Source organism: Neopelma chrysocephalum, unplaced genomic scaffold, assembly GCF_003984885.1.
Source record: "Neopelma chrysocephalum unplaced genomic scaffold, ASM398488v2 Primary Assembly neopelma1_65, whole genome shotgun sequence".
In the NCBI taxonomy this organism is placed as follows: domain Eukaryota; kingdom Metazoa; phylum Chordata; class Aves; order Passeriformes; family Pipridae; genus Neopelma; species Neopelma chrysocephalum.
This window is the reverse complement of record NW_020897722.1, coordinates 1,370,577-1,388,222: the sequence shown is the minus strand read 5'-3', so window position 1 is coordinate 1,388,222 and position 17,646 is coordinate 1,370,577. Positions and strand designations below refer to the sequence as shown.

Here is a 17,646-nt window from a genome sequence, read left to right as displayed (position 1 = left end):
CTTTGTTTGTACAAGTGTAGTTGAATTTCTTCAAACACGCGTTAAAAGATGACCCACAACTGCAACCTGCAAACACTCACACAGGCAACAGACTCTGACCTTTGAAGCCCTTTTGTTGCAGCAGACAAAAGGCAGAATAGTAACAACAGCACAGAAACCAACACTCGAAAATCAAGCTATGAAGATGTCACAGCCTCTTGATATGCAAGAGACCAGAAGAAGCAGTGCCCCAACCCTCTGTGCTACCCCTCTCCTCGTGCTGCTCCACAGCTGTCGGGTGATGCACACTGGGAACCAACCCACACGAGCTCAGCAAAGGAAACGGCCTGTTCCAGCCCAAGCTCCTTCCCACATGGCTCCACAAACACTTGTGCCAGCAGAAGGAAAGGGGAAGAAGCAGGAACAAACAGAGCAGCTGGGGCCAGACGACTGGACTGCTTCTGAAGGCAGTACAGTTTGAAGTGATCAGGAAAACAGGGCCAGAAACTCTCACTTGTAGCACTGTGGGAAGCCAACAATTATCTCAGGGAGGTGGTGGGTTCGGCATCTCTTGATGCTTAAATAACCTTCTGAGAAGTGCCCTCAGTGCAGGTGTGGAGTGCAGCAGGAATAAAAATACTACTGTATCAGCAGAGGCAGAGTGAATATTTTTGGTGGGGTCATTAGATGGGAAAACAAACATCCAAACCATTCACGGATTTCTCCAGAGATGACAGCCAAGCCTCACACATGGGCACCTTCTACTGAGGGGTTCCCAAGGGAGGAATTTCCCCTGCCTGGAGCACCCACAAGGAACTAGGTGGAAGGGAGCCAAGCAGAGCAGGCTGGGCAGGGGGGCCTTTTCCATCTCCTAAACACGTGTGGCCCCAATGACAGAGGCCAGTTCACAGCCCCAGCCCAGCACACTCATGCACCAGAGCCCACACAGGGCCCAGGGGATGAGCCATCATCAGCTCCACCTTCCAGAGCAAACCCAACCCAGAGCCATCTACAACCTGCCTGGATACCAGCAAGGGGAATGGCCTGCACGTAAAACATAGCCAACAACAGGAGAGGGAGTGGAAAACCTTCTGGAGTACCTGGGTGTCTTCACCCCGTTTGTGTTTCCCCATGAACACGCCCTGCAGCTTTGCCCAGAGAGCACCAGCCTGCCAGCACATCCAACAGCCACTGTGCCAGCAAAACAGCTGCTTTCCACCAAGAGATCCATTACCAGCTACCAGATGGCTGATGTATCTCAGGAATCCAGGATGACACCACTGCTCCAGTGCCACAGAGAACGCAGCCAGAACGGAGAACAAGCGTAGTCACATTAACAACTCAAATATTAACCATTCCAGCCATAAACAACCGACTGCCAGCACTGGAAGTGCATCCAGGAGGAAGAATCATCTCGTTCCTGAGTGCTACTCAAAGGTAACCACAGCTGCCTGCTGGGTTAGTGGAGCCCTCTGCTCTGGAGTCCCCAGCAGCCTCAAAGCACATTTGTCTCAGTGCTCTCTATTCTTCAGCTCCTCATTAACAAAGAAGCAGGAAAATGTGATCTCAGAAACTATTTTAGTGCACATTTAACTCATCTAAACAATTCAGTGGGGCTTCAGAAGACCCTGTTTCAGATTTACTTCCATTACTAGTAAAATAGATGTCCTGTAAAGTACTGGCTGACCCACAAGTACCATGGACACAGTCACTGCCTCGATTGTACAGCAAGGTGAGAGTCACAAAAATGCTTTTGTCGGTGTAGCCACGACCCCACATTAGGAAACAGAAGACAAACCCAACAAAGGCATCATTTTTCATTAAAATATTGCATTTTCAAGTTTTTTCTACCAGCTCTCATATTCATCACAAGTGCTGTAATGGTTCAGGACACAAGGAAAGATAGGAAAACGTCACTGGGATGAAGCTCAGGAGAGCAATAAACACTGGCTCTGGTTGCTTTTGGAATAGCTGATGCTCATGCATCCACCCCAAGAACAATTTTCTTGGTAAATTAATGCCTCTTAGTGATTCCAACATTGTTCATTTAGAAAATACAAGATCAATAAACAATTGGTGCAAAAGGAACTGCCAAAACCAGCAACCTCCCCTGAAAAGATCACAATGGGCCAAACCAAAAATTATGTGAGACCAAAAGCCACCCATCCTCCACAGCAAAAACTCTGGGTACTAAAAACAGCTAAAAATCACTGTTTGTTGTGCTAAATAAAAAGGCTTCAATGGCAAAGGAGATCAAAACTACCACAAATGACAACATTTCCTATGGAAAGTTACATAAAACCACGCTGAATAGCAACCTAAAAAAAATCTTAGAGGAAATAACAATAACAAATGCTGGAGCCACCAGAAGACACACTTCACATTCAGGAAGGATGGAAGCTGCAGAGCCACTCAGAACAGCTTTCTCTGCATGTTCCTTTCAAACTCAGAGCATCCTCACCCCCCATCACACACCTGCTTTCTCCAGCACCACCACACCTCTGTCCACCTGGGTCCCAGGGAGAGAATAAGTAATGAGGCCCAAGGGAGATCCTTCAAAGGAACAACTAAATAGCCAAGGACTTGGAGCAGAGCTGGTTTGGCTGGAGATGCTCTTCTTCAGCATCAGCTAATAAAGCAGCCAGGGACACAGGAGAGCTTGTCTGTCACTCTGATGCTCTGATTTTTACCCTGGGTAGTGCCCAACAGCCAGGCACACACATCTCCTACTGGGTCTAACTGGAAAGCAGTTGCAGGAAGAGCTTGTCTTGCTCTGCAGGTGTGTGCCCAGTGCACCAACTCAAATAGAAATAACCATAATTCTAACTTGGTTTTAGCAAAAAAACAATATTAAAAATCTAAGTGAACCATACTTCTTCAGTCTGAGTGAATGGCACATTCTTTCTCGCTGTTCTCCCTGAAATTACAGTCCCGGAGCAGCCAGAGAAAAAGAAGGAACACTCACACTTTTTGGCACAACTCACAGTCTGCTGTCTTCTACAGCTCACTTTAAGGCTTTGAATTTAAGCAACAGAGAAACCTACCTCACATGTGCTGATTGCTACAGGGCAGTAAATCCCGAAATACGGAAGCTCTATTTGTCAATCCCGCCGTCTGAGCCCTCAAGATTTTAAAATTCAAGCTGTTCTAACTTTCACTGAGCCAAAGCCAACTAAGTGCCAGAGCTGAAGAACAGTAAAAGCAGCGTCCTGTGCAGCTTCAGGATGACCTCATAGGGATTGTTCCTTTTTAAAGGAAAGCAAACCTTCAAAGCAGGGATTGCTGCTGACCAGCAGAGCAAGGGGCTGGCTCTCAGTGAAGTGGAAACAGGAAGGGGAGGAGGAGGCAAAGGTAGGCTTTCCAGAAAAGGCAAGATCAGGCACGTCTTGCTATCTCTTCTCCCCTTGGGAAGGCTGTACTGTGCCAGGGAAGTATTGTGCAATGATACCTCTTAGTTCACTGAGAAGAAATTACATTTCCTTTAATAAACACTGTGCTTTAGAGATGCTCTGATTTCTAAGGCAAGGTCTGTTTGTTGCTGAAGGCCCCAGAATTTGAGAGCACATCCGCTGCTCAGGTCTGTATCATCATAGTCCTATGATGGGCAAAAAATAGCTTTAATTATATTAGAAATAAATTGTTTATCTACGTAGTTGAAGAGTGCACCCAAAGGAAATTACAGCAAGAACAAGCCTTATGTCAATCTGACATTTGCTGTCTCTGCAGCAAACAGAGCCCACAAGCAATGGAACATACACTCCACAGCTTTAGGAGATCTGACAGCTAAGGTTAATGTGAAGAATAAACTCTCTGCCTTCACCAAGTGGGAAACAGCCACTGCTTATTATTCAAAAGGATTTGACCATAGTTTGGATGATTTGTTCAAAAACTCAGCTACTAATTTGCTCCTTGTGGCATCATCCCAACACACAGTAAAAAAAAAAAAAATCCCACTTCCTCATTCCTACAGCAGCATGGACTTAAATAAGGATGAGAGCTGTGATCTTAAGTGGGCCTCAACTGGTCCTGGACAGCAGCTGGATGAGCAGGACCAAAACCAGGAGCAAACAGTCGGAAATCCCTGAAGTTCAACTAACAAGGATATGACAATAGGCAACCTCAGCACAGACGCAATTTCCACTTCTCCCTGTGGAAACCTCACTTCCCAATGGCACACACATGGAAACAACCTGTGGAAACAGAGGTTGGCAGGCAAGGCCTGCTGGCCTCACAGGGCACTGGAGGGAGGGTCTGCACCACTCTGTGCAAGCTGGCCTGGATGGCACGAGCAAACATCACACACCAAATCAGGCTGGGGTTCTCCAAGGACATGGAAAACAGAGCTGCCAGCATGACCATGGGAACTGCTGCCTAACACATCCATTTCCTTCCAGGGTTAAATCTTGCCTGCTGCCCACTGAATCTCCTGGGACTAACAGCTGCAGGGCTAGGACTGTCCCTTCTAAATGCTTTTCTCTCAGAGGGGAGTTACTGGACACTAGCAGAGTAAGCAACAGGTCCTGACGTCCATTCAGTTCAACTGGTTCTTCTGCTAGTTCTGAACAAAGCCAAAAATAAACAGAAAAAAAAGAGGAAAAAAAAAAAGAACAAAACAATCAGCCACAAAGCTAAAAACAACTCCATCACTGGGGAGACAATTGCCTGCCTGACACTGGACACCAGGGCTTCCCCTTCTCTGAAGAACTTCCAGCAGCACTGGGATGTTTTACCCACCAGCCAGTCACAAGCCCCACTAAATTCATGTTGCAGCACCCACAGCACACACTGAGACATTGTCACACAGCAGAGAGGATAAAACACAGCTCTCTGAGCAGGCAGGCAACACATGCATTCTGTGGGTTACTTAAAACTACAACAGATACATACCCAGCAGCACGGAGGCAACCTCACAGTAACAGAGTGAGATCTGCTCATTTCGTGTCCCTTGTATTCCAACTAGATGATGATAAATGTCAGACTTACAGCCCAGCACCTCTTCAGCTGAAAAGAAAGAAAACTAATCCACGTCTGAGATCAGGGAAAATGTTAAGGAAGGAACCCATCCTCGAGTTTTAAGTATTTCTAGTGAAATGGGTCATATACTGGCAACAGGCTGGTGGCTGCAGGAACAGCAATTAATAGAAGTGTCACATCAGGTCACAATTAATGCTGGACCTCGGGATGCCAAAGCCTCCAGAGATAGCTAAAGAAGAAAGGCAGCAACCACAAGGGAAGAATCCTATCACAGACTGTTCTGCTGGATAAAAGCTCTAGAGTTACAGATAGAGAAACGTCAGGATCTTCAACTCACAGCCAGTCCCACTTGGCAGGCACATCCCCAGCAGCACAGGGGGTGCTCTGCCAAACCTTTTGCTGGATACACTGAACGGAAGAGGAAAACAACCCGGTACTCCTGGTCGTGTTGCCCATCTCAGGCCTTCAGCACTAACCAGGCTGTGCTTGAGATCCGACACTGAACGGAATCAAACCTTTACTAATTATATCTGAGCACGAGGGCTCTGTGCCCAGAATAAACTGTCCTATCATGCCACTCTCGGCAGACCCTGCCTCTCCCAGGGGAACATGTTGGGACTTGCTGGCTACTCTCCGGGGCTGGATTCCAGAGGAACAGGACTGATGACCCCAAAAGGAATTCCTATTCCTGCCTGGCGACCTCGCTGAGCTGCAGCCTCGGTTCAGTCCCCGCCACGAAAGTGAAACGAGCCGTCTGCCAAGTCCAGTGACGAGGGACATAACTCCTGGCTGAGGTGACACATCAGCACCAAGCCACGAAAAGGATGAGCTTGCAGGGGAGCAGAGCTCTCCCATATCCAAAGCTCATCCCCCTGGCTGAAGCCTATCCAGCACAGAGCAAGACATTCCCGAGACCGGGGCCAGCCCATGGCTTTCCCCAGAACCTGAAAAGCCAGTTTGTAGGCAGATCTCTTGCAAGTGGATTGCTTAAAAAAAAAAAAAAAAAAAGGGCTGTCATGGGAAGTCCCAGAGCAGAACTAGTTTTGTGGGAGTTGCTTTTACGCTGCACAGCATTAACCTCCTTTCATGGGAACGTACAGAAGCAGGGACACCACGGACACACCACTGCCTTCCTGGAGGGGGCACAGAGACCAGAACAGAGCTGGGGACCTGTTCCAAACCCACAGCACCTCCTGGAAGGCTGGCAGTGTCCCACCTCAGGAGTAGCACAGGCTCCCCACGAGCCCACACACGGATGGACAATGCAGATCTGGGCTGCCCAGTGGCAGCCACCAGGATCTAAGGATGTAAGAGGGATGCAGCAGGAGGGAGGGATGATAGCTGTTATGAGAGCAACAGAGGGTTAAAGAAAAAAAGGCAGACAAGCCCTTTTATAAAGTCCTTTTAACAATCAAAACTTGAAGGAAATATCTGAAAGTTCATCTCTGTCTTCCAACTGTATCAACTGATCTAACAGGAGTCATCACCTCCTCCTGCAAAGCCCGCACCACTGAGAGGGAAGAGCTGGAGAGCAACATCCATCCATACACTGGAGTGGAAATCCCATTCTCCTTCCAAGGCTCTGCTCCCCAGTTTGTCCCAAGCGGGTCCTTTTTACCCCCATGGTCAGAGCACAAAGGCAGCAACTTGTCCTTGCTGCTCTATCAGCATTACTGCAGTTAACACCCCGTGCTCCTTCCTTGTCCCATGATTCATTCAGAAGCACCTTCGGCTTTGCTGCCTTGTCCCTTCCCGTTACGTGTGACTATTTTTTTCCTTTACTGCAGAATACAGTTTTCTTCCCAAAGGAAATTAGCAGGCATAGGGACAAAAACAGGAAGAAAGGAAACAACTTCCTGCTCGCTCTGAGACCCGGCCTGGAGACATCCCTGACCAACACCGTGCACCCCGCCACGAATCCAACCTGCAAGAGAAGCAGCAGCCACAGAACCGAGTCGTGCACAAGGACAGGCACCGGACAAAACTCCTCTGTGCTGCCGCTCATCTCTCCCGAGTTACACTGGAGAAAAGCACAAGGCAAAATACGTCCCAGTGGCACTTTGGCACTGCGGGGATAACTATGTGTGTGCGGCACGATGGGGGGAATGACTGGTAGCTCGCTGAGGAGCCCAAAAGGACTTGGCACTGAGAGTGCAATCCTGCAAAAAGCTCTGCTCTTGCTCGCGTCAGGCTGCTGTGATCCCCTGCTCCGTGCCAGCAGTGCACGGTGTGAGAACTCCGTTCAGGGACTCGATCCAGCAGGAAAACTAACCTTTACACGTAAAAAGCCGTATGTTTTCCAGCAGATCATCTCCCAGAGCGGCTGCCAAACCACGGGTGCCAGCATCAGGGGAGGGATGGGTGGGAACGCGTGGAGATGGGGTGGACCCGATCAGCTGAAACAAGCCACGAAGGCGCACCTTCACCTACAGCCGAAAGCACCGGGATCACCGAGCTCCCAACATCCAAACACAGGGGTCGGGGGCGGCACCTGCCTCCGGTCCACGGTCTCACCCGCGCGGGCCGACCAGGGCCGCTCCCTGCCCGGCTGGGGCGGCGCGGTCCCGGTACCTCCGCCGGGCAGGGACCGGCCCCGGTCGGACGCCCCTCCCGGCCACCCCCCCGCTCATCCCCCCAGCCCCGCACTCACCGTGCCGGCGGGCGAAGCGCAGCGGCCGCTCGGGTTTGAGTCGCCCCCCCAGCTCGGCTTAAGGCACCGGCGCCGCCGAGCTCGGCCCGCGGAGCAGACTCCTCCCCCGTGCCAGGGGCCGGCCGGGCGGGCACGCCATTCACAGCCTCGGCATGCAAATGGGAGCCGGGACCCGAGCGCGGCTCGGCGGGGAGAGTCCCGGCGGGGAGCTGCCAGCGCCCGGGGCCGCGGGACGCCGCATCCCGCCGCGCCGCCCTGACTCACGGGGTAGGAATGCGCCGCGCCGGGCGGAAGCCACCGGCCCGCCCGCGGCCCCGAGCCCCCGCCTTCCCCCGCGGCCCCGGGGTGGGCAGCGCCCTTTGGCCCCTCCGCCGGGCTGGGGTAGCGGGGTTTAGCTCCCGGGCCCGCCGGGTGTCCCCGCGGCTGCGTGGGAGCGCTGCTTCCCCGGAGCGCTGCGCCCGGGCGGTCCCCGTGCCGGGAATCCCCTTGGCTGGGCACCGCTGAGCTGCCAAGCCCTGGCCCCGCTGCCCCTCGCGGGAGCCTTCGCCACTGAGCCTCGCACACGCTGGGCTGCGATGCCACCAGTCCCCTCAGGCTTTCTTGCTCTTTCGCTTTACCTTCTCTTCGCCCCGTTCCCCCACATTTAGTCCTGCGTTTCCCATCAAGTCTTCACACCTCCTCCTCCAGCCATGTGGTTAGCGCATCATCCCTTCCCTAAGCTGGTTCTTTCCTCCCAGCCTAATCATTTTCCCCTTTCTGGAGGGCATCCTCCCACCTCGATTGCTCAGCCGTGCTCGCCTTTGTCCTGGGATTGCTGCCGAAGATTTCTCCATCCATGCTCTCCAGAGCACCGGTCAGCATGTATTGCTCACACAGAGCTTTACTGGAGCTCCAGCGAGGCCTGCAGCGCGCGCATCCTTCTTGAGCAGGTCCCCAACCCGCAGCTCCAGATGCTTTCAATATTAGTAATAACTGGGGGGATGATGTTCCTTACCATCCTACTGCGTCTTCCCCGCCGACCTGCGTGATCCAGAGGAGTGGGAGAGCCGCTGTTGCAGGGGCCGGCGCTCCCTGCGCGGGGTGAGCTCATCGGCACCGCACCCACCCCTGCCTGTGCCCACGCACGGCAAACGGCAGCCACACGTCTGAGGCAGCCCCCCAGAGAGCCCTGCTCACCACAGCGTGTCTCGTTAGCTAATGAGCAAACACAGAACAGCCCCGGCTAGTCCTGGCTGAGGTGGAGACCAAATTGCACGCAGAGCCCTGACCGTCCGCAGAGCTTAACAAGGCACAAATTATTTTCAGATGTTTCTACCACATAAACAGGGGGAAAGAAGCGTCCAGTAAATGCAACAGAGCAGAGATGAACTCACAGGGCCCTTCAGCATCTCCCAGGAGGAACGCTCTGGAGCTGGAGTGGGAATCTGACCCACCCCTGCTCGTTCTTTTCCTCCTGCCAATAGCGTGTGCATTTTGCAAGGAAAGCAAAGCTCTGTCACTGAAACGTGATTTCTCGCTCCTGTCTGCAGCACTATTGCAGACAGCACTGCTAACCCCATCCCACAAACTCCCATTCCCCAAGGGGTTCCCTGCCCAGCCCCCAAGGTCTCTGGGGTGGGATTCAGGGTGGGATTCTTTTACCCAAACTGCAGGCATCTGCACTGAGGTGGATAAAATTTACCCTCCAGGTAAAGAATACGCTTACCTTGCTGGCATTGCCAGCCAGGGTGTTTCTCCTTCAGTGCACTGAGTCCTCCCAGCCTAAAATAGATGGAATAAGGTGACTTAAGGCCAGCTTCTGACTGCTCGAGCATGAGAAGGTGCACAGCAGCAGTTTTTTCCTGAGGACCCACCAGTCCTGGTCTGGAGCAGGTCATCCAGCCCAAGAGCCTTGTTTGCTTTCTCCCTCATGAATGCTTGCAGGGAGTACTTTTGTTTGAAATGTGGCCTCTGAGGACCAGCTGAAGGAGAGCTCTTTCCTGGTGCTTGTTATGTTTAACGTGAACGTGTGATTACATGAATTTGCTTCGTTCTTCTCTGCTGGAAACTGGAATTTCCTCCCTTCTGCTTGAAACCCATGAGAAACTGTGATCTCGCCACAATACATGGTTAAGACCCAATGAAATAGATATCCATCAGCATGTGAAGTGCAGCACTTTTACTGCTGCAGCTTGCTAAAACTGCTTCAAAGCCTGGTGAGCCACACACCTGCCCATTACAGCCAGGCAGTGCTGGCTCTGCACCGGCCAGCAGTGGTGCAGAGCAGCCCACGGGCACTGCACAGGATCGTTCAACACCTCATCTCCATCAGCATCCCCTCCTGCATGCACATGCAGCGCTCCTTGGAGCACTATCCTGTGTCATGAGGTGTTAAATGGGGCTGCACTGTATATGGATTATAATCCAAGAAGGGAAATGGTGGTGTTGGCCTGTGCTTGTGGCCACTGCTGGCCACATGTGGCCCCGGGGAGCCCTGCAATGCTCTGAGCCAGCACAGCCCCTTCTCCTTTACCTTCCTACAGCCTAACCTTGCCTAACTGTTCCGTGAGCACAGCTGGGACACACCAGGAGCACAGAGGCCTGTGTTTATCTGGATTGCTGGTTTCCTAGACAGATGATTTGATTTTTGACCTGCTTTGTTCAGTGTTTATGCCAAGAAAGCATCCCAGTGCCCGGCAAGCACAGCAGAGAGCATCAGATTGCAGCCTTTGCGGGGAGAGCCGAGCTCTCCTTGCCCTCTGGAAACACATGGGCTTTGCAGTGCCTCCTGTGCTGACATGAAGCAGCAGCACAGCCCTGGCAGCTGTCCTAGCAAACAGGGAAGAGGTCCAGAAAGGCCTGGGATTTCGTCTGGGGAGGATTAATAACACAGAAACCCAAGCGAAGTCCCACAGAGTTTCAAATGCAGGTGGCCTGGCCAGGAGCCAGAGAGGGAACTGCCAGGAGCGAGAGGACGGGGATTCCCTTTGGGGAATGCCTTCCCAGGGTGGATCACTGGACCTGCATCCCCTTGTTAGGGAACAAACCAGATTCCTGGGTGCCAGCAGCTGGGCAGGTTTTCATCCCCAGCCCTGTATGTGTAGGGGAAGGGGGATCCTGTGGACAGGAGAAGTGGGGTTGGTACTGTGGAGAGAAATATCTCTTCCTCTTCCTCACTACCCTGCAGCTCCTGGTGTGCCACTGGCAACACTGCTTTCTGGCCCAGGGAGAGCAGTGTGGGCTGCTCTGAGCACCCAGCCCCAGCAGTGCCCTTTCTCACACACTGTGGGAGTGTTGGTGCAGAATGCTTGGAGTACAGATGCCTCCAGATTGGATGCCAAGCTGGGAATGGTGCTGCTGACCTCCAGAAAAAAATATTGACATTTTTCAGAGTGCAAATGAAATACCTTTTGCTTTCAAAGAAAAAGAAAAAAAAACCCTTCTACTGACAAGCAGCTGTGTTTCAACTTGAATTTTCTACAATCCACTCAATTTCCATGAAGTTCAAAAACCTAACACTGGGTGGAAAGCCTTTTGAAGCCTCTGTCACCCCCAGGCACCAGCAGACAGTGCAGACATTATTTGTGGGGTCACTCAGTGGCCAAGGAGGGACACAGAGGTGACTTTGGCTTGGCAGGTCCATGCTCCTGGTGAGGTGCTGGTTGTGCCACGGGCTGAGCTGGCAGCAGGCCCACAGGGACTGGGGGGGGTTAAGCCCACAGAAGAGGTCCAAAAATAAAACCAAGCCCTGCCATCCTTGTGTGCAGCTTATTCAGCCCAAACCAGGACAGATAATTCACTTTACAGGTGTGTTCAGCAAGTCCATGTGGGGCTGAGGACCAAAACCAGGAGAGGAGGAGGGAGAGAAGCCAAAATGCTGAGGGTCTGGGATGGTGGTGGTGCCCCAGACCGCTCACAGCCACAGGAGCTGCTGCCCAGCAGAGCACGAGGAAATCACATCAAAACTCAACCCTTTCATTTTCTGCCCAGATTAATTGCAGTTGATCATTCCTAGCTCTAGCCACAGGGGATGTGTGTGTTTGCAGTGCCAGGAGGAGGTGGAGGAGTGGAAATGATATACAACTAGGATTTCGTGGGTAGCCCTTCTGGAAATATTTATTTTCAACTTTTTTTCACCCAGAAAATCCACTCAGATCAAAATGACAATTTTCGTTTTGGTCAACCCGGAGGGGGAATTGACCAGAGGGAAAAAAAAAACAAAAAAGGAAAAAAAGCATGTGTAAAGAAGGCTATGATTTCCAAAATATTTAGGAAATGTTGCTTAACAAAATAGCTTCCTTCTCCCCAGTCTACTTCAACACAAAAAGGAGCTTTTAACATATATATATATAACAGATATATATGTGTGAGTTTCATATGGAAGGAATAAAAATGTCATGGAAGAAGTAAGATGAAACTCTCAAAATATCTGTTATGTAGCCTGAAAGGCTCTTATCATTTTCCAATCCACTCTTGGCAAGAGATGAAATAATATTGCTTCAGAATTTCAAAACTGGGCAGATTTATTTCCAAGAGGCACACGAGGACTCTTTACAAAGCAGTCAGATATGGAGTGCAGTGGCCAAGGGTGTGATCAACCCTTGCTATTGGAATGCAGGCCTGGAAGAGCCCGAATCCAAATTGCACAAATTAGCTTGTAGTTGTTGATCTGTAATTCTGGGGGGCCTGAACAGCGACTTGCATCTAAATATTCAACTTCTGCTAACGGGGAGAGTGGATACAGAAGGAAAAAATGAGCCCCATGGAGTGTGAGCTCTGTGACCAGTGGTTGAATGTCATGGTGGTGTTTGGAGTCCCTGCTTGTCCCCCCACCAGGGCTGGGTGTCAGCCACTGGTGTCACACTTGATCCCAGTACTAAGAGCCACTCCTGCTGATGAAGAAGAGGAGCACAAGAGGTAGGAACGTGCACATCAGCTTGCAAATGCCAGAGGCCCATCCCCAGAGCACTGTGAGAAATGATGTCAGGTGGACCAGTAAGGTTTTGCAGCCTGCAGCCAGTAAAAGTGCATCCTCCAAGTGGCTTCTAACCTGCTACACGGGGCAAACCTTGAAGGAGAACATTCAAAACTGGCAGTAAGGAGTGATCTAGTTCAGCTCAGACAGAAGAGCATCATGGGAAGGGACTCAAACACAGCATTAGCCACAATGAAGTTCAGCATCTCCTAAGTTCCTGTATTAACTCAAAGGGAATTAAAAAAAAAATAAGCCTTCCCATTCAGTCACTCATAAATGAATTGAAGGAGTTCATAAAAGAGCTGAACAATTTTGGTTGGTCTGTCAGCAATAAGCTACACTTTTGAAGACAGAGATATACTATCTTGATGTAAAAATATGTACTCGGTAATTGGAGAAAAAATAATTCAGTTACTGACAACAAGCTTGCAAAGAACTTACTCAGCTAAAATAACAGGGCTTTGTGTAAATCCAGCAAATCTTTACACAAATCTTTAAGAATAGTTTTGGCATAGGCAAGTAACAGACTAAGAGGCTGAAATTTCAAAGTAAAATCAGCCCTGTTTCAGAAACATAGATCCACTCTCCAGCAAACACTAATTTAACCATGTCAAACTGTAGTTAGTTATATTTAAGGAACAATAACATTTAGTGTAAAAACTATTCCAAACAATTAATTTCATGGGTTCTGATCTAAACTTTGTCAGGTCCCCCTGTGCTGCCCCGTAAATGGCAAAAGGTAAGACTGGGAAGATGGCTTCTCTTCCTGGTCTCTCACTGGTTTGGTCCTTCCCTGCTGTTCCTGATTATTCAGGTTGAAACAGGAGCCAAGGAAGAGGAGGGGATTACCAGCTTCCAAAAGTTTTATGAGCTCTGTCTCTGGCCTGTCTAGAGTGTGGCCTTGCCGCTGGATTTTGAAGCCTCCAAGGATGGAGTCCCACCACCTGTGTGGATCCTGTCCCAGGGATGTGTCCCATCTTTGCGTGCAGCCGGTTTCTCCTGTGGGGTCTCCTGTCCTTGCAGGGTCCCTGTCACCCCCATGGGCAGTGCAAGCTGGGTTTCAACCCCCTCCACCTCATCCTCCAGGGTGAGCAAAGCTGCTCTCCCAGCTCTCCTCCCCAGCCATCCCAGTGGCCCTTCACTGGGCCCTCCAGTTTCTGTGCGTGTCCCCTCTCCTGAGGATCCCACCCAGGGTGCCGTGGTGTTCCCTGGAACGCTGGTGCCGTGCAAACAGGAACAGAAGGAGTATTTGTACTTTAACGCCATCAGCAATGAGCCTACAAACATCTGTCAAACACGCTGAGCTGGAAAGACTCCCTGTTTTCCAGGAGAACTTTTGGTGCAGGAACTAAAGAAGCTGGGACTGAGCTTACATGAGGAAGCACTGGTAGAGCTGTCTCTGCATTCCCAGCCCTTCTGCAGGACACGGTTGAAAGAGGAAGCTGCCAGCAAAGTTCTCAACTAACATTCTGTTTATGATTGTCATAAGATGCCGAACCAGGGGAAGGCAAGAAAGGAATGAAACCCCAGAAGAAAGCAACTGTTAATCTTGACTCCCACCCAAGCCCCCTGCATGTATTACATTTTATTACAAGCATTTCTTACAAAAAGTCCACACGTGGAGCAAATGATCCCAGTGGAGCGATATGGTTCAGCACGAGCCAACCTACTAATATCTGCCTTGTTTGTTTTTCCATTTTCCTGACACGTGAAGCATTTTGAAATCATCTGGAGCTTCCTACTGCTTCAGGACTTGTGAGGTCCCAAAGCCAGTCATTCAGAAAACTCCTAAGTCACTCTTTGGAAAACTTTTGGGTGTATGTATGACCAAGTTTTTCTCTTGGAGCCTCGGCTAAGGCAGACTGGCTGCCCCAGAGACCTGTTCCCTCTGTCACTGGATGTGATAATTGTGCCAGTGAATATGGTCAAAGCTCCAACTACACAGAAAGCAGGCAGCCAGCGTCCCAAAGGGTTTGATAAAACAGAGCCTGTCTTCATTCCAGATTACTAAAGAGCCCCTGGACTTCAAGTTGTCCACAAAGGAAAGATCTGTACAAAATATCTAAGCCTTTCCAAAAAAAAAACCGCAAATGCTTGGACACAGTCCATTTTTAATGTAACATACAGAAACTTCTGAAAAACTGGGTGGGGAATTGTTTCGGAAAAGGGCAAAACCTTCCAAACTGCTTGATTCCAAAACCCCTCTGAGCCCAGTGGAGGAGATGGACAGATATTTTGCTGAAGTCCCAGTGGGATCACCTCAGGGAATCATCCAGGGAAGGGCAGGTCTGGGGCTTTGCTGCCCCAGTCCAATCCCTCCTGCAGCAGACAGGCTGCAGCCAAAGGGACCAGCAGGTCACCCCTGGGCTGTGCAGCTTCCCTGGAGTGGGGTCTCTCCTGCGCTCCGACATCCACGCTTTGGATCGCAGCCCTCAGTGCCAGCAAGAGAAAGAAGCTGCTCACTGTCTCATTCCTATTCTCCCCTGAATAAAGCCTTGGAGGAAAGGGAAGGGATCATTTCATTTCTTAAAGGGCAGCTGAATCCCCTCTAAATGGCCACATTCTTGTCCCTCTTGCGGAGTGTGGCTGGTGCCAAACTCGGTCACAAAGGCGTATTCACGGCTCTTTCCTTCCTACACATTCAGGAGTTGAAAGCCAGTTTGGTACAGACTCCCCAAAATGACTTATTCAGCAGCTGCTCGCCAGCTTCCTGTTTGCAGAGCGGGGGGGCTGGAGCAGGGGCACGAGCCCCGACACCACTCGTGGTGCCACAGGGACATCCTGAGATCCTGCTGATCCTGAGCCTGGCAGAGGATCAGCCATCGCTGACCAGGCTCGGCCTGGGCACAGACCCCGTCACCAGACCAGCCTTTTCACCTCTGCTCTTGGTTTCATCACCAAATTGGCTTTTTCTTGAGGTCACTGGTCCCCGGGACATGTTCCAGCTGTAATGAGGATCTTTTCCCTAGTAAATAATTCCTCCTCTCACCGAGGGAATGAAGCAAATGCTCAGCCTCAAGCTACTGAGCACTGAGGGCAGCCAGTTCCTATGCTTGCCAACAGCCATGGAAGTGATTATCCTCCCTGGGATCAAGAGGCTCAATGTCTTGTCTAAAAACCTACAGGAAGGCACTGGGAGAACAGGGACAAAGTTGCCCTTCAGCTCTTTCGTTCATTTATAGCAGGGAAATCAGGAAAAATGGACAAACCTTGCTCACCACAATGCCACCTTCATACTGGCACCCGCAGATCCTTCCTGGTGTCCTCTCAGCTCCATCATTCTTTGGAGGAGTGTAGGAAAGACCAGGGCTGTCCAGGTGCTTTTCATCTGGGAGCTGAGCTCCCAGGAGTGGTTTGGGGTGGCAGGATGTCCCTGCTGGGGACATCAGGGGTTTGCCAAGGAAAAGAAACCCCTGGGTCTGTGCAAACTCATGTTAAAACAGGGCTGTGAGCAGGTCAGTGGTGGCTCCTGCTTGCAGCGGGAGGTGATCAGGATGTTTTCTCAAGGCTGGCTTTTGGTTATGTGGGTTTTTCACCATCTGTGGCTTCAGTGTGACTGCCAGCAGTATGGTTTAACTACTCAGCCTCCTACATGGCCCTTTGCAGGAAAATGCCCTTGTAGTTCTCTGCAATCCCTGCAGCCACACTTGCTGCTCAGCTCCAGGGGAGGAACCAAGAACATCTTCACATCCATGACAGCTCCAGTAAAACAACTTGCCTCATACAAGAGACAGTGCTCCCAAGAGCATGCCACAACCTATGGGAAAGGATCCCTGTGCTACTGGATACAGGCATATTTCTTCCACAGTGCCACCATCACTTCAACTTATGTGTTATAACTGAGCAAGCCCGGGTTTCCCAGCAGGCTGGTGGTGAGAGACAGCAGGATTCACTCCTGTGGCCCCACAGTCATTCACAGATGAACACACCACACTGGTAGCCAGGTGGGGGTCGGCCTCTTCTCCCAGGTAACCAGCGACAGGAAAGAGGACATAGCCTTATGCTGCACCAGGGAAGGTTTAGGCTGGACATTAGGAGGAATTTCTTCCCAGAAGGGGTGATTAGATATTGGAATAGGCTGCCCAGGGAGGTGGTGGAGTCACCATCCCTGGAGGTGTTTAAGGAAAGACTGGATGTGGCACTGAGTGCCGTGGTCTGGTTGACATGGTGGTGTTCAGTCATAGGTTGGGCTCAGTGATCTCAGAGGTCTCTTCCAAACTAATTGCTTGTGTGATCCTGTGGTAGGCTCAGACTGGAGCTATTTAATCAGCAATGTGCTAATAAGGTGACCACCAAAGCTGCCTCCTGACTGCACAGAGGATCGTTTGCAGCAGGTAAATGAGCTCAGATGTGGTTTCCTGGCAGCAAGGGGACCCTTCCTGCTCCCTGAGCGTTTGTTCTCCCGCTGGAGGCTGTTTGTACATTGTTTGTACGTGCCAGCAGCGTTCACACCTGACCCTGGCTGCAGGACATAAACATTGCCTTGCTGCAGCAGCCTGTGTGGGGCTCCCTGTGCCAGCCACAGCAGCAGGACAGCCACCCAGCCACACGGCTGCATCCTGGTCTGCCATGGAGTGCTCCTGAGACAAGGGGCAGAAATACCTCTGGCAGGAGCAGCAAGTGCTGCTGAGGGTGGATGAAGCCAAGAATGTGGAAGGATTTGACAGCTCAGACACCAGAGACGAGGATGGGGTGCTGCAGGCAGGGAGCCCAGGCATGTTGGTGCTCACATCTCCTGGATCAGGCCTCCTGCCCCGGCAGAGGGGAGCCAGTCCAGCCTTGTTAGTTTGGAAAGTGTGGATCCCTCCTTTCTGGAAATGGGCCTACCCCCACCATCATCCTTTCCATGCGGTTGCCATGGAGAGAACAAATGTTTTTGTGCCTTCCTTGCGTTGGAGTTTGGATCCAGCTGCAAGTGGAATTGATTAGCAAAGGTGACTTGATATCTTGCTTGAAGGATCCACAGGGTAACGCTCCGAGTCCCAGGTCTGCACCCATCCTTTGGGCTCATGGCATCAGCCCCACTGGCACTCAAACAGTAGCATGGCTGGGACATGCAGGAGGGATCCCAGGCTACTGGGACAGAGCT

General features: G+C 51.0%; 1 protein-coding gene across 6 annotated transcripts in view; it reads right to left on the bottom strand.

Annotated features, from left to right (window-relative positions):
• RHBDF1 (rhomboid 5 homolog 1) overlaps positions 1 to 17,646 on the bottom strand; it is a 59,708-nt gene that overhangs the window by 27,659 nt on the left and 14,403 nt on the right. Inside the window, exon 1 of one of the 6 annotated variants that reach the window (XM_027683499.1) lies at positions 9,309 to 9,462. The exons of 1 other annotated variant lie outside the window; for it this stretch is intronic. In XM_027683499.1, the coding sequence (XP_027539300.1) occupies positions 9,309 to 9,319 (11 nt within the window). In that variant the 5' untranslated portion in view covers positions 9,320 to 9,462. Of the gene's footprint in view, positions 1 to 3,023; positions 3,062 to 7,603; positions 7,727 to 8,378; positions 8,505 to 8,597; positions 8,973 to 9,308; positions 9,463 to 17,646 lie in introns of those variants that run through there. 4 more of the 6 variants (XM_027683501.1, XM_027683498.1, XM_027683504.1 and 1 more) reach the window with 4 other exon arrangements.